The sequence below is a fragment of the Lissotriton vulgaris genome, chromosome 9 (genome assembly GCF_964263255.1).
Source record: "Lissotriton vulgaris chromosome 9, aLisVul1.2, whole genome shotgun sequence".
Lineage (NCBI taxonomy): Eukaryota > Metazoa > Chordata > Amphibia > Caudata > Salamandridae > Lissotriton > Lissotriton vulgaris.
Window position 1 is genome coordinate 1,028,179,952 of NC_141697.1, and position 14,407 is coordinate 1,028,194,358.

A 14,407-nucleotide genomic window follows, 5' to 3' on the forward strand; every position below is an offset into this window, starting at 1 on the left:
GGCCACAGATAAACACTTTGCCCTTACCACCAATCTACAACATGCCATCTATTGACAGCAAGAAAAGTCGATGGCCACAGGATAAAAGTCAGAATACAAACCACAAGAACCTGATTGAGATCCCACTAACACTAAATCTTAACCCCTCTCAAAATCAACCCAAAAATGCATGCTTACCAAATCCAGTTCAGCGATCAAACATGCCACACACATCGCCGAAGCTATCCTCCATTAAGATTTGGACACGCTATTCCTGATAGAAACCTGGCTAAAGAAATGGTCAACATCCATGCTTAATCAATCAATTGGGGGAGGAAGAGTACTGATCGATTCAGTCTCCGTAGGATTAATTTTTAAATCAAAGGGGAAGGATCACTTGTCCTGCATAACCATAGGTCGACATGTTTCAGCCCTATTCGCCTATGTAGGTCAGTGGGCTTTCTTCAGGACCAGTGCGGGGTAGTGACTAAGGTGAAAAAGAAGAAAAAAGGTTATTAACCTGTTTCTTCAGTTGTAGGAAGGTCTCAATGTACCTTTTGGGGTGGCAATTAACACCTCATCGGGTTGGCGGCAATGTAGGGAATACCTCACTGGGTTGAGAGAGGCAGAGACAGCACAAGTTGCGCTGTAGGAGGAAAGTCCCAGTTATTAATAGGGCTGAAACATGTCGACCTATTTTTAACTTCACATAAAAGTGCGCTTGAATTCCTAATCATTCTATAGCGGCACACAAGAGTTTACCCATTGAACCTACCCGAACCCAGACTAATTAAAGTTTCAGTCTAGTTGTTCTGGTATTTTAAATAACCCACCCTGAGCACTTATCACCCACTATTCACGATCACTACTGTTTTTAACCAAGGGTAAAAACCTCCTGGCGGAGGGTGCAAAATACACTGACCCCATGATTATGCACACACGTGTTAATAAAAGCGGGGAGACAACATATACCGCTACAAGAACCTTGATTACACGTGCATGAGGGTCTTTTATTTGGGAGACACCCCACACCAACCTGCATACCCTGGTTATGCAGGACAAGTGATCCTTCCCCTTTGATTTCAACATCCATGCTTGACATCATCGTGCATCCTAACCATCTAAACCTTGACTGACACCAACAACAGGGAGGGCTCGATTCACAGAACTAACTTAAGACAAAATCCTAAACTTACTACCATTTTCGTATTCACAGAAGGCACTTACTCATTTTGGTATTCACAGAAGACACTTATTCATTTCGGTATTCACAGAAGGCACTTACTCATTTCGGTATTCACAGAATTTAGGAGTCCTAACTTTAGGACTCCTAAATGCCTTCTGTGAATACTGAAAGTCTTAAAATTAGGATTTTTGGCAATTTTGTAGTAGTAAAGTTAGAACGCCTAACTTTAGGACTCCTAAATGCCTTCTGTGAATACTGAAAGTCTTAAAATTAGGATTTTTCTCAGTTCAGTAGTAGTAACGTTGAGAAAAAATCCTAATTTTAAGACTTTCGGTATTCGCAAAAGGCATTAAGGTGTCCTAAAGTTAGGAGTCCTAACTTTACTACTACTAAATTGAGAAAAATTCTAATTTTAAGACTTTCAGTATTGACAGAAGGCATTTAGGAGTCCTAAAGTTAGGACTCCTAAATTCTGTGAATACCGAAATGAGTAAGTGCCTTCTGTGAATACCGAAATGAGTAAGTGCCTTCTGTGAATACCAAAATGATAGTAAGTTTAGGATTTTGTCTTAAGTAAGTTCTGTGAATTGGGCCCGGAGTAAGGATCGCTATCAATTATGAGAAATCCCTACAAGTCAAGACTTTCCGAGTAGACACTCTCACATACTGAGAATACATGGGTGCAGAAATCTTCACAGAAAAGAAATCCCTAACCAAAGTACACCTCAATTACCACCCTCTATTAGACAACCAGCTGTTCATTGAAGACATAATGGAAACAATTTCAAAAAGACAGCCAGCAGTGGTGCTTCTCAAAAGCACCAGTCAAATATCCCAATCTTATAGTTCTCTTATGGCCACTCCTGGAGTTCTGCCTGCCCGCAAAACTCAATCATTGGTAAATGCTTTTACAATAGTGATTAGCAAAATCCGAGGTTTACAGGGGATTTTGGGTATGAAAACATTGCGGAATCCATGCACATAACCTTAGACTTCCCCGGGTGTCTACTTTTCATAAATGTTTGGGTTTGTAGGTTTCCTGTAGTAAATACCTCAAAAATGCGATTGAAGTTGCAGGTAAGAGAACATTTATTTTAAGCAGTTCTCCAACTTTCAAACCCTCCAGCTCCACAGAATACTTCTGAACATTCTATCATGCACTCTCAGTGCCTAAAGGACATTACGACATTAACCACTATTAATACTTTGAAGGAAATTTGTGTGGAGGAAGGTGTACCTTCAGTTTTGATAACGGACAATTCCACTCAACTGACGTTTGTTGAGATGCCGAATTTTTTGTGTTCTTTTGGTATTAAGCACATTTGCACCTCCCTTTACAACCCATAGGGCAATGGTATAGTTGGGAGGGCAAATCGCCTTGCCAAAGGCCCTATTCAAATAGCCATGTCCTGTGGGAAGGATGTTAATGTGATAGTGTCTGAAATGCTTTGGGCATATCCAGTGTGTGTGGGGTTACTAGCAAAACACCATTTGAAATGATGCGTGGGGGGCTTCCTAATACTAAACTTGTTCCCACTTGGATTAAAGACATTGTATCAAAAGATTCTACTCCCATTGATGCTTTTCCCTCTTCTTCTCAACAAGGAGGATGTAACAAAAAGAAAGATGAAAAACATATTTGCTCTGGTGTTTGGGTGAAAGCACGAAGTGGAAGACCAGGTGCACGTTTCTCCAAGTTTTTAGGACCTTATAAAGTCAAGCATACTTGACCTTTTTGTGTTGTTTTGGATAATGGTGACAAATGGAATTACAGACGTGTAGCTTTGTATCGGAAAGGCAATACTGGTGATAATGTTAAAGCTAATTGTGAAAATGTAGTTCTAGCAACACCTTCCTGTCAATGTCTGATAATGATCTCATTTGCAGTCCTCATGTCAGAAATTCCTCACACAGTGTTGTGCAAGGTTGTGGTGATGCTCTGGTTCCTTCCAAAGAAATTGAACCTATTGTAAGTGATGTGAGACATAATAGAGGTCATCATCCTCCAAGTTACCTGAAAGAATACATATGCACTTAATGTTCATGCATATGTTATTGTCATCTTAATCACTCTTATATGTATAAATGTTAGAAATGTTAATGTAAAAAAAGAGTATTAATGGGTGCTCTAATCATTTCTTTTGCGCCTCACCGGCTGTGTTCTCATAGTGATTACCTATTTGTTTATCATTAATTACCTTAGGTTACACTCTTTATGGTTTAAGGTTTCTCTCTTCCTTTTTCTGTTCCCTCTTTTCCTTCCTTTCATTTCTCTTCCCTCCTTCATGGTTTCTTTCATTGTTTCAAGAGAAGAGGATCTGATGTAATTTCCTGAAACTGTGTTCATGACACTGTGTTCTCTTCTAGCGCGGAGCGTGGAGTACTGAGCCTAGGGCCAGATGTAGGTAAAATAGATTTACTGATTCTTAATTACCGAATTTTACCGATTCGGTAATTGAGAATCTGTAAATCTGAGGGGTGGATATGTAGGTATTCCAGATGTGCTGGAATAACGAATCGGAAAAATTCGGTATTTACTGATTCGGTAAATACCGAATCGGTAATGCCCATTCATTCCTATGGGCTTTGAAGCCCATAGGAATGAATGGGCATTACTGATTCGGTATTTACCGAATCGGTAAATACCGATTTTCACAAGGGTGCAGGGGGTGTCACTTTGACACCCTCTGGCACCCCCAAAACAGGCTTGGGTGCCATGTGGCAGGCATACATGCCCTAAGGGCAGGTCTGCCTGTCACATGGCATAGGTGTGCATGCACACATGTGCATGCACACCGGAATCGGTATTTTACCATCAAATTGCATTTGATGGTAAAATACCGATTCGGTAGAGACTCTGGGACTCAGAAGAGTCCCACCTACATCTGGGTGCCTCAGATTCGGTAAATTTACCGAATTTTTATTTTACCGATTCGGTAATTTTACTGAATCAGTAAAAAAATGCCCCCTACATACCTGTCACCCATTTACCGATCGGTAACGGCCAAAATCGGCCGTAACCGGTCGGTAAATGGCCTGAAATGGCCACCTACATCTGGCCCCTTGTGCGTTCCACATTTCACCTAGGAGTGAATAGTTCCACTCTTGGCAGTTGGAGACAGGCTGGCTTGGGATGAGCCACACTTTCCACGCAGGCTACAACTCTCCAATAAAGAGCTTATTTATTTACTTACTTGACTTCAAGCTGCTCTTTGAATATACTTCTCAACAATATTCTTTCCTGATTTAGAAATATTTTCCAGATACAGCAGGTTTTATATTAAACTGGTCAATTTAAGGATGTTGCATAAAATCATAGAACGTAGATCAGCATATTTAGAACTTTTTAAAATCTCCTAAAATACTTTGGGATGCAACCTCACATAAGCTCACATATGGCCATTCACCTTGGATTGCTCTTGTGATGAAATCTTGGCATAAGCAACTGCTTCTTAATAAGGGTAAACACATGTCCAGAGGCAGTACAGAAGTCAAATGGCATCCAGATAAAGACACTGCAATGCCTCCCTCAGAAAATACTTTGCAATGCTTCATTTAATATAACTCAAATTGCTATTTTCAGACGAGTACTCTTATTTATCCAAGAGTAGTTTTTCTGCTAATCATTTCAGAGTGGTGTGGAGGGCACAAGGCAAGCATATTGGTACTGGGCCTCAACGGTGGGGGTTGATATTGTTTGCCTCTGATGCCCGAGAGACCTCCTTCGTACCCGCATACTCTTGTATTAGCTTACAGTCTTTTTAACTCAGTGACTGATTCGCACCAAGGGAATATCTTTGAGGTCATGGACAGGTCTGAGCTTCTAGGAGCCTGCCTCGTTTCTCTTATGCTCACCCGCTCATGCTGTTCCGGGCTGAATGTATGCCTAGAGTGCCTCTAGACCTTCTCAGTAGGTTGATGCACCTGCATTCCAGGGTGACTGCTCAGGGGAGTGCAAAATCCTCTCACACTGGTGAGTGCTCGATGCAGCCCAGCTTGAGCTGTTTGGGCCATATTGGTGGGTCCCACACACAGCTGGTCTAAAGCAAATGCTGAGCCCTTGCATAGTCCTCCCTATTTAAATGGTGGACCACAGCTTCAGGCCCGCCGTGGTCTTCGGTCGCACAGCAGTTCTGGATCTCACTACAGCATGATGCAGATGCAGTAGCATCAGGCCACACTGTGAATTCACAACTCAGGTACACATTGAGCTCAGGCTATGCTTCAACTTATAGACTGAGCACAGCAGCTCAGGTCACACAGAAATGTCATGATTTCCACCAAGAATCACACTGGAGAGTCTGGGGCTGAACAAACCAGGGCACACAGATCTCCATTTTCCGTAGTTCTCTGATTCTGTAGATCCACCACACCGGGATAATGCAAAATCTTGCATTGCTGATGTGTCACTTTTAACATGGGAAAAATTGATGTACGGGCAGCCCAAGGGGCTTCTTTAGAACAGTCAATTCTGCTGCAGGTTGTACAGGCTCCTTTCCTGTCTCAGCAGGCAAGGTGGCCTCTGAAGGCTTAAGGACAAGTACCGAGCTCTTGCATCAAGGGGTGGACTCAGGTGTTTTCCCTTCACCTCTGGTAAGTAGCCTGTCAGGCACACCAACTCTGATTTCGGCAGAAGTCCTCTCAGCAGCCGTTTCTTTGTGAGGGTGGGGGCTTTTCACCCAGCCCACTGTGAGCTGCGCTAAAGCAATGTCAACAATAAAAAAAGCAATGAAATTAGTTAATTGCCATTTTATTATTCACAAAGCGCGCTGCAGCTATCAGCCAGCCCAGGAGCTGAGATAAAGGAGTGGTGTGTCCTCTGCCAAGCGGAGGACTGGTGACGTGGCTGGCATGACACTGCAAAAATGTGCAAGTCAGTCAGTCCGGTTCTCTTGAGCCGGCCAAAGTGACATGCCAGTCACTTTGGAGATCTCCACACAGCTTTCCTACAGACCAAGCACAGGCCTAAAGTAGTGTCTAGACAGCGAGCTCCACCAGATCCAGGCGCTTCTCTCATGCAACATGAGAACAGCGTTTGGATTGGTTAGGGAAGTTTTTGCTTCCACTGTTGCCCATCCTAGACTTCTAGGACACAGAGGACGCAGCCCAGATAAGTGTTTTAATTTTATTTTCTATGTAATTTAATGCATGGGAGTGCTCTTATTTTGTATTGTTCATCAATGTAAATGTGTTTTGTGATGCAGTGGGACACTTCACTCACCCCACCACTTTTATATGTTACCAGAGGCTCCAAAGTCCTCTGAGTACTCTGAGGAGCGTACCTTTCCCTGATCTAAAATCCAAAGGTTAAAGTGACGTTGTAGTTAAGTATAGTATTAAGATAGTTTATGGTAAAAAAAACTTAGAAATGTATTTAAAATTCAAACATTAACATTACATTATAGTTAGGTATGGTAATTAGATCATAGCCTACATTAAAAAAACGAAGGAAAACCCATAGAAATTCACTGTGAAAAAACCAAAGCTTAAATGTGAGGTTACAGTTAGGTGTTGAAATAACAGAAAAAAAGTTTACAAAACAAAAATTCACCAGTTATAATTTAGAGAGCGAACTATAATGTTCACCCTGGCCATCACATATTACATCACTCATGACATGCTAAATGAAATCAGTGATGACATTGAAAATAACATTATTGATAACATTACTGATGTCATCAAAGCTACTGCTCCTCAAATTTCTCTATCTATAGTTAGATCAATTAAATAAAACAAAGGTAGTAAATTGCCCGCAGACATATACAGCATAGATTGACTATATGTAAAGGTGTACAAATTAGAAACAGTGATAAAAATTACATGGTACATATATTAGCTACCAGTAAAGTTTCAAGTGCAAGCTTTACTCCATTTAAACAATGTAGAGACTGAGCACAACAAATGTGAGTTGTACACATATGTTTCAAATAGGCTGTGGCTTAAACGTAAAGGTATGTTGCCAAAGCATGTGTAAAAAGGTGATTTTCACCTGTGTAAAGTACTGACCCTCTGCTAGGAGTTGATTAGCCATGTTTGAGAGTAAACCTGTTTTCTACCATGATTTTCTTATAGAGGTTATGGAAGGTGCTCCAGAAGTTTAAATGAGAGTATATTTTCAGTAATTTCTAACTATCTTTCTCAGCCATATAGGAATAATATCTGATACACTAAGCAAAACGTACTTCCAACAGAATCGGCAGCCTATCAGTTGATTCCCCAGTGTTTTAATGTAGCCTCCCAAAGTTTTCTAACCAACATCTAGAAGACTTACATTCTTATTTATGACAAAACTGTGGCACACCTAAAGCCAACTTGATTTTGTGATAGCACTTTTTCCCTGGTCTCCAATCTTACGCACTACTGATGAACCGCAAACAGTGTTATTCCCATAAGGATTTTGTTGCTCCCCAACTGGACTTGGTTAACAAGTAAATTTACTATTACATAACATTTAAAAATTAAATGTAAATCACATTAGGCTTCATAATCAAAACTAACAAGTATTTTAGTAAAAACCATGAAGGTTTATTAAAAGTTGAAATCATTAACAAAAGCAAATACATGGCTAAGAGCCTTATTACAAGTTCGGCTCCCCAATGGACCACAGTAACTGTAGTGTCGGTCCGCTGACCGCCAAATCGGCGGGTCGCCCACCTCATTTGGACTGTGGCTGTTGGATTACCACAGGATCGCTGCTGCAACTAGGGATCCACGATCCAGGACAGTGGTGCAGCGGTCTGAGGTCCCTAATATGTTGGCTCAGCCGCTGTGGCACTGTCAAGCATATTAGGAGTTTCCTCACCGTCGCGCTTTTTGTGACAGTGCAACTACCATGAACAGTGTGGCAGTGAGGAAACAAAGCTGGCCTGCCTCTGCACAATGAAGTGCAAGCGGGGGGGGCACATAGTGTTCCCCCCAATCTGCATGCATGCCCATGTCCCTGCACAGACCGAAATACACGACATGCTTTGACATTCCCATTGCGCTGCCTATTTCATAGGCACTGCCATGGAAACGCCAAACAACTGTCATAACTCCTATGCCGGCTGACATGTGGACCATAGGTGAAAGACGATGCTTCAGTTGATGGTAGGGTCTTTGGCCAAATCTACCAGGAGTTCTTACACATAGGCTTGGAAGGAGTAAATATCTGTTGGTGCCAGACAGAGGTCTGCGGTTTGGAGTAGAAAAGAGGATGTAGTGCAGTTAATTCTGAAAATGGTTGAGAAAGGCTTATCTAGGATCACAATAGCAGGGAAGTTGGCGGGTATTGCATTTATGGGCAAGTTTCTTTGAGGCTATGGACCATCAGCCAGGTAACTGGGAAGGAGGATGCTGAAGGGATGGGCAGAGAAAGGGGTCGGCGGCCCATAATACGGAGGCCATTGTCAAGGCATCTTTTTTGGCAACCTATTGAAGGCACTGCTAACAATATGCATTAGGATGGAAGGGACACTTTTCTGTCCAATGCTAATGTCATGGATGTTTTTGGTGCTTTCCTGGTGTCAGAAATGTTGTGGAGGAAAGGGGTTTGTGGGTTGGACTGGGCAGATATTGGGAGTGCGGAGAGTAAGATAGAGTTGCACCTCTGGCAATCTAAGACAGATCAAAAAGCCAAGGATAGGACAGTGGTGCTAACTGCTTCCCCAGTCCAGTGCATGTGTCTGGTGATTTGGGGCACAAACCTGAAGGTGATTAGTGGGGACGGTCAGGAAGCAGTTTTTCGTCATGCTAGTGGAACGCGGGTGTCTGCATTACAGCTTGCAAAGGCACCAACTACAAAAAGGTCAAGGTGCTAACCTCTGCCTTGAGGAAAGTTTGTTTAAAGTCACCTAGCATGTAAAAGGTGGTATGAAATTGTGAGAGCTTTTGCAATGTTTAAACAAGCTGCTGAGAAGGTATAGATTTCCAGATGTACTAGTGCTTCACATGGGAGAGAATGACATGGTGGTGTGCAAGGTTCTAGCGATGCTAATGGAGATGAAGTAGGATTTGATGGAAATCAAAAAGCGATGGTTTGGCTGTTTCTCCCTATGAATGGAATTGGTGCCTAGGAGATATTGGAAGGGGTGAATAAGCATTCTGCCATTAATAAAGCCAGGCGAAAAATCAGCAGGGACATGCAGGTGTTTTGCAGGGATGAAGGTTTTGGTCATTTGGAACACACTGATTTAAAATATAATTCCGCTGAATTCTTTAGGGTGATGGGGTTCACTTGTCTCGCTATGGAATGGAGTTATACATTTTGCAATTAAAGGAAGTGATAGAGAAAATATTGAATGTGCGTAGGTGAAGCAGTGGGTCCTGGGGGGCTCAGGAAAGTATGAAAAGACCTTTTCTGAATGGCGTTTGGCAGTTAAATTGGTACGGCCCTAAATTAAGATTATTGTTGTGTTTTTTTTCTCATCAGAAATAATATTGGGGTAGACAGGGACATCCATGCGGACAATAGAAAGGGACTTCTGTTCGTCTCTATGGCCGTGCTTAGAATCTGTCTGGCTTCGGCTTGGCTGGACACTGTTACTCCATCTTTTCAACAATGGCGGGCACAACTACTATCGACATATAGCCTGGAAAAAGCAATATACAGCCGGAAGGGTTTGAATAAGAAAAAGAAGGGACTAGAAATTTGGTACCCACTTGCTCATTGGATCGAATGTCTAGAACTGTAATGACTTTCATTACTTTACTGAAAACATCAGTAGTTTTGTGTTCCTGTAATAGTTTTTTATTATGTTTAGTATACTTAATGCATGATGATTTGAATATTAGTATTGTTTAAAATTGCCTGTATTGGGGGGGTGAGGGGGGGCTGAACAAAATGGTATGAAAATTCTCTGCAATAAAGATTGGTTTAAAAAAAAAAAGATTATTGTTGTGAACAGTGGTGAAACAGGACAATGAGCTGTGTCAATAAAGTTACAAATGGATGAAACAAGAAATTGAGCATTAAGATTTAGAATACGTAGAGAGTTAGATATTAAGGGAGGTAGGTTAAAAGATTAAGAGAGTTAAAGGTCAACGGTTCAATAACAGGGTAGGAGTTACACATATATAAGACAAAGATGCATGGTGCGGTAATATTGGGAGTTGGGGGGTTAGTGACTGCAAGTGATTTATTGTATAGTGAGGTTTCATTTTGTAAGCGAAGGCCTAGGTTTATGATATGATGTGCACCTGTCTTCAAAAAAACAGCCTTTTTCACACAGTGTCCTGCTCCCCTTTCACCCAATTGGTGTTTGGGGTGGCAGCCAACCGCAGAGAGGTGAGACTCCCAGGATTATTGGCAGAAAGGAACAGCCTATTGGCTAAATTTTGACTACATGTAGTATAGTTTCAATCCAATATAAATGCAGACATTTTAAGTAATGTGACCATCTCCAGAGGGTGACACGGTGGCCAAATCGTAGAGCAAATATTTTCCCCTCGCTCCGTTTCCTGTTTCTTTTGGGTTTCTGGGGTCATGTTGCTGGGTTTTTTCTGTTCTTAGGCTAACTTTCGCGGATAACAGATGAGCAGGGCTAGGGTTTTGTATATTGTTGTAGCTTGAGGCCGGTGCAAGGTGGTTGGCCGCTAAACTGGCATGGTTCTAGATTAAGATTATTGTTATGAACATTGAATAATCAGGACAATGGGGGTGGCACTAAAGTCACAACTGGATGAAACAAGAACTAGAGAGTTAAAATTTAGAATATTTAAGAGTTAAGAGACGTAGGTTAAAAGGTTAACGGAATTAAAGGTCAACTATTCAATAACAGAGTAGAAGGTACATATTTGCAAGATAATGATATAGGGGGGCGGGAATCTTAGGGATAGCGGCGTAAGTGAGCGTAGGAAACTTTTTGTATAATGAGGGTTAGTTTTGTAATGTGAGGGCCTAGATTTATGTTGTGAGGTGCCCCTGTATTCAGTAAAGCAACCTTTTTCACACAATAAAACAAGTATGTGGTCTGTGCAGCTCCCCTTTCGCCCCAATACATTTCTACTAATGCAGGAGGGAAACTACAATGAACTTTTATCTTTTTACAATCATAGACTCTCCTTGGGATCTTAAACAATCAGTGTCAACTGGCTGTCAGAGACAACATTGTACACATCACTGTGTGGACTTCATTTCAGAATTAGATAGATATTTTCTTCAATCTTAGTAGACTGTTTTTCATTGGATGTTTTCACTCTCTATTCTGTGTTTGTCCTACACCCTTGTTTTTTATTGCATAGGATCTATCCTTTCACTGCTGAACTTATGGAATATCTTTTTTTTGTTTCCCTAGCTGTTTAGCACTTGAGATTGTTTGCGTTTTCTTTTATACTTTTGCTGAGAGCGTGCTTGTGTGCTTTACCAGTCCGGCCCACTTCCCCGCTCAGGGCCAAACGGTGCAATCCATCTTGGAAGTATAGCAAAGTCAATAGGTTGCTTGCAAATTCTCAAAGTGGAACTGGTTGGCTTTTCCAGGGATTTTTTATTTTTTAGGGGTGAGCAGTTATGCCAGCGGAGTACACAGAGTTTTGCGTGAAGCGGTGCGGAGCGGTGTTTTATCACTTGTGTGGCTCGCCAACGTTACGTTTGCGAGAGCGAGCGAGGAAAATCATATGCTAGACCACCTCCAAACGAGATTTCTCTAAGAGTGAGGTCCCGGCAGGTTGCTACTGCTCACATTCAGAAACCTGCCGCTCGCTTTGTGAAAGCTGCAGCTCGAGTAGAATATCTACTGGAGTGGCAGATAGAAGCAGCACCTTCTTGCGCTGCACAGGGTGCCGTTCATGCTGATTTTACAGCGCAGGACAAACTCCTGTCGCTAAAAATCAGCACAAGCTTTGGGACTTACCGCACTCTGCCGCTTGTGGAACTCCGCGGAGCTCAGCTGAGTTTTTTCGGCACTTCGCCCAGTATCGAGATGTAGAACTCCGCATACTCAGCCTAAGCCTCCTCCGCTCCTCTGATATTTCAATGTTGGTGGTTTTCCAAGCGTTCACTACCACCTGAATGGTCTTTATGCATGCTTGCCAACATTTTCAAACTGGGAGATTATGAAAAAAATTGGGGAAATGTATTTTCCCCATTAGCTTGAATTGAGGCAGAGGCCATTCTAGGTGGGAGGCACGACACCTAAAATAACGGCATATGTATTTTCTGTGATTTTCTTTCATTAGCAAAGCATGCGAATGCATGTCTGTGTTTGTGTCTTTTTTATTTAGCCAAAGCATAGTACAGCTGTTTTGCACAAACCGAAATATTAAGCACATGCCTCAGGAAAAGAAAAACTTCAAAAGGCTAATTTGAATAACTAGGATTAAGAACATGCATTACAGATGCTGAGTTCCAGCAGACCACGCCACGTGACTATGGAGGTGATGTTGTCTTTCATGTACATTAGAGGGAATGGGCAATTACCAGCTGCCTCCTGAGTTCTGTTCTCTGTTCTGGGATATTACTTCAGGCCCCGGGGAAGGAATGCTGGTACAGCCCCTCTCCAAGCTAATGAAAAGTCCCTTTAACTCTGTCGAGCTCTCGGCAGAAGTCATTCTCACAGCATCCTGGAAAAAGACACTTTTGGGGTCTCTGTTGATAGGAAATTCCATTTAGCTTTTTAAAAAAAGCTAATACGGTATACGGTAGGTTATTTATTTATTTGAAATGGTGCTAATGTTTTAAAGAACTCGAGTTGGGCGACTATCAGGCAATGAACCTATGTGTTTTTTTTCTCTTGAAATTAAAAAAAATTCGAATGTTTTTTTTGTGTAGAACTTTGAAGCAAAGGTTACTTTTCCTCTAAAACTCAATGCAAGACTAAACATAAAACTAATCAGTCCTCCGTGTGCTGTATTCTATGCCATAATATATCGTAATCCATAGCCCTGCTGTATTCTCTTGGCAGTAAACCACATTTTACTTGCACGAACTGTTTAGATAAGCAGTATTTGAGCCAGGCAGTCTAGCAAAAAATGAAATTTGCTCCATATGTTACAGATTATTTGGAAGAAAAAAAATAATAGACCTCTTGCATATAAATTGTTATGTAAGGTTTCCTACAACTTTCTTTTGTGCTCTACATGGTATTGGTTGGACAAATACATGAATGTGCCCCACACATTCATATTCCCAAAAGTGTTGACTGAGTCACGCCTGCTTGTAATAAAACAACGCTAAGGGTTAACTTAGTGCATGCTTCGAGTGTTGTAGAACAACTTGGCAACTAGTCCTGTAGGCTATAAATATTGTGTTGATTAATTACACTTCTTTTTTTATTTTCAGACAAAGAGAAACATTTCGTCGAAAGTCTACGCTTCACCGGTTGCCATTCAGCACAGCGACCAGCCCAGGAAGGTACATCTGGGGGTCTGCGACGATGAAGAGCCCGCAGTCCGCGCTTTTTGTGTTGATGTGCGCGCGCCTGGTGAATTTGGCGCCTCCGAACCAACAGGAATCGCTCAACACCTTTGACTATGACACAGACGTTTTGGAAGGACAACTATTTAAATCAAACTTTGGAGACAAGACACACGGAGCATTTTCAAAAAAGGTAATTTACTTTTGTTCTGTGTCCATACAATTAAGAACTCGGCTCAAAGCAACCAAATCGTGAACTACACCCAGGGAAACGTAATCCTATACATGTGCATTGTTTAATAATGTCTTAGATATTCAAATACGTTGACCATGTAACCTTAAAGATCGTATGTCACAAAGAATGTGTACTCTTGAAAGGTATTAACCTACATAGAACATTTTCGCATATTTTCCTAAGCCTACTTGTGAGTATTATATGCAATGCGTGCCTCATACTCAGGCGAAAGGTTAAGTACATTGGGAATTTCTGGTAAAAGTTTTGTTTTCTCCATATTATGCCTGTATGTCTGTTTTTCTGCAGCTTTATATTGGGCATGTCGTTGAGAACTGTAAAGACTGCTGCACTTCCCCACACTTGCTTCGCCACTTACCCTTGTGACATCTGAGTGCAAGTTAGAGACTCAGAAAGGTGTGGGAATTACTTCATCGGACACTCCCCTGGCAACGCCCTGTTTACCACCACAATGTGTTTTCAAATGGTGTGTAGAATACAGATATTTTGCCCACAGCACACACAGGTCGAATATGTGTGCAAAACTTGCATGACCTATTTTGAATCACCTCTATTTTACACATCTGCTTAAAATAAAATATGGGTGCTTGCATTATGGCTAAATTAGTTTCGTAAAAATCGTTCCACATTTACATTTTTAAAATATTAGATGAATGAA

The 14,407-nt window shown here is 41.6% G+C and overlaps 1 protein-coding gene across 2 annotated transcripts in view; it reads left to right on the forward strand.

Moving 5' to 3' along the window:
* Positions 1-12,643: 12,643 nt before the first annotated feature.
* OGN (osteoglycin) overlaps positions 12,644-14,407 on the forward strand; it is a 67,246-nt gene continuing 65,482 nt past the window's right edge. Inside the window, exons 1-2 of one of the 2 annotated variants that reach the window (XM_086938939.1) lie at positions 12,644-12,781; positions 13,422-13,689. In XM_086938939.1, the coding sequence (XP_086795065.1) occupies positions 13,516-13,689 (174 nt within the window). In that variant the 5' untranslated portion in view covers positions 12,644-12,781; positions 13,422-13,515. Of the gene's footprint in view, positions 12,782-13,202; positions 13,299-13,421; positions 13,690-14,407 lie in introns of those variants that run through there. The other variant, XM_086938940.1, reaches the window with a different exon arrangement.